Raw genomic sequence first — 2,647 nt, 5'->3', positions numbered from 1 at the left:
AAATAGGAATATGAAAAACAGGATAATGGGAAACAAGATACAGGAAGATACAGGAGAAATAGGAATATGAGAAACAGGATAATGGGAAACAAGATACAGGATCAGGAGAAAATAAATAAAAGAAACAGGACCATGGGAAACAGGAGGAGGAGAAACAGGATCATTTGAAGCAAGAGCTAATGACACATTACTATGAGAAAGAGAAGAAAAATCAAAAGAAATTTAATCCGCTTGAAACTAGAATGTGGAATGAATCAATGGAAGCTGTCGCCATGTAGAGGCATTATTTCTCAAGATTTTAACGAGGTGGATAAATCTGATAAAGGTTTAAACCTTTTCTTGACCTTTTATCCGTGTTAATCAACTATAATCTCGTATCAGGGTACACTCTACACTCATTCATTACACTCTCAACACAATTAGGGAGTTCTTTTAGAGAAAAATAATTTTAAATTTAAAAAAAAACTTTTTTCAATAAATATTATTTATACCCTTCTTTGTGATTATAATGACATACTTACAAATATATCTTCAAAAAAAGGTTAACACATATCTGAATCTTAACCAATATGATTAACAATTACAATTATTTACTTGGCATGAAAGTACCTTAACAAGACTTAATTAACAGTTAGAGAAAAATAAAATAGATGATAAAGAGGAGAGGAAAAAAAATATTTAGGAATTTGGAATAAAGGAGGACAACAGGAATTGAGAGATGAGAACAATGAGAAATGGAATGATAAATGATTATTTATGTCTAAAATTCAATTAAAACAGACTTTAAAAACAAGGAGAGAAAACAGAGAAGAGAAATTTGATATCTATAAAAGGAAGAATCGAAGATGTTCTAAATGAAAGTGTTGAGCTCCACCCTAGACTGGGAGTAGACGATCTCCTCCCTGAGTAAGAATGCGGTAGTGTAGTAGCAGGGCGGAGTAGGGCGGAGCACCTACATCTACAACGAGAAAGCATACACACCCATGGTCTTATGAACTTGAACTTGCAGATTTATATAACCGCCCATTTTTATAGAAAATAGGCATATTTAGATATAACCAGGCCTAGACTAAAAAGATGACATATCTGCCTGGCTCCTATTGGTTGGAGAGGAACCAATGAGATAATGAGCTGGGCGCGGGATGGTTGGCGGGCCGAGCAACAGAACCCGGGTCAGGTGTATTCCTCATCCACTCAGTTGCTCAATACACCTAGACAAGGTGAGACCTCTACAAATAATGTGGTTGAATCCAGACACTACTGTAGCTCCGTACTCTGGGTGTATCCCTGAGACTGGATATTCTTACAACACCCAACCTTCTCCAGCCTATACTCCACCCCTGGATATACATTCTAGATATTCTCCTCCTCTCTACAACCAGTACTATGATCCATCCTACTCTACCTATACGACACAGTATCCAACCTATTCTACAGAACACCCAGAGCAAATCTATCTTCCAACACCCTCTCCATCCTATGAATCACAACCATCTCCAGTGAGTGGATCCGAGACATCCAACCCTGGATACGTTCTTCCATCTCCTTCTCCGTCATTCCCTTCTGATACACCATCTCCAGGTTCTGGCTGTACAGAGAGAAGTCCAACCCATGTAACTGATCTAGATAGATACAACTATACATATCCATACATGGGAGAGGATACAGGATACTATGGATACAATAATATCAAGGAGGAGCCTAGTACAGTGTACATGTATGGATATTCTCAACCCCCTGTATCCAGTATATCAAGTACAGGTCCAACTAACTATCTTGGATTAGATCTAAGTTTATATTCTCCGGAATCTGATCAACCCAAGAAGAGAAGAAGAAGAACAGTAAAGAGAACTCCAGTTATCCATACTTGTCCTCAACAGGGGTGTTCTAAAGTTTATAACAAAGCATCTCATATGAAAGCTCACATGAGAACCCATACTGGAGAGAAACCGTATCTATGTACATGGCAGGGTTGTGGATGGAAGTTCTCCAGGTCTGATGAACTAGGGAGACATATGAGAAAACATACCGGGATCCGTCCTTATAAATGTAATATGTGTGAACGTGCATTTGCAAGATCAGATCACCTTGCTCTCCATATCAAGAAGCATTTGGAGTAAAATTGAACCTGAAACCTGACTAAGAAGTACTTGGAGTACCGCGCTCCCAGATTATTTTATCCCAATATCCAATATCCAGCTCTAAGATGAACCCAGATTTATCTTACTACCTCTAGTCTTTCCTGGATCTGAAGTTGACCGGTCCTTGTCGGCGCTCCTTCTGACCGGTCCCCGTTGTCGGTTAATTAGCAAAGCTGCTGCCTTGTATAAAAATCAGAAGGTTTCATCTGAGTTAAAAGATGTATAATGTATCTATCTATCTATCTAACTATCTATATATATTTGCACACTTCTGCACCTAATAAATTTTGATCTCATGTTAACAACTGTTTCTTTATTCGTGTTATAAAAAGTTTAAAAATGTAGGAAAGGTACTCGGTATGAGACAGAAGGAAAGTTCGTTTACAAATTAATTAATTGGATGAAAGAAAGAATCACAAGAAGAATTAGATATGGGGCGCACACAGACGAATTGATTTTTTTTTCAATCTGATGGGATGTAAATTTTCAAACTAGACTATTTAATT

At 37.6% G+C, this 2,647-nt stretch overlaps 1 protein-coding gene across 1 annotated transcript; it reads left to right on the top strand.

The window, feature by feature from the left end:
* The first annotated feature begins 1,211 nt into the window (after positions 1-1,211).
* Positions 1,212-2,443, top strand: LOC111700845 (Krueppel-like factor 2). Its single transcript, XM_023471901.1, has one exon. It carries the CDS (start codon positions 1,239-1,241, stop codon positions 2,118-2,120), a length of 882 nt encoding a protein of 293 aa, XP_023327669.1. The 5' UTR covers positions 1,212-1,238; the 3' UTR covers positions 2,121-2,443.
* The last annotated feature ends 204 nt before the right edge of the window (positions 2,444-2,647 follow it).

This window comes from Eurytemora carolleeae, unplaced genomic scaffold (assembly GCF_000591075.1).
Source record: "Eurytemora carolleeae unplaced genomic scaffold, Eaff_2.0 scaffold332, whole genome shotgun sequence".
Taxonomy (NCBI): Eukaryota; Metazoa; Arthropoda; class Copepoda; order Calanoida; family Temoridae; genus Eurytemora; species Eurytemora carolleeae.
Note: the sequence above shows the minus strand (reverse complement) of the source record. Positions and strands in the feature narration are given on the sequence as shown.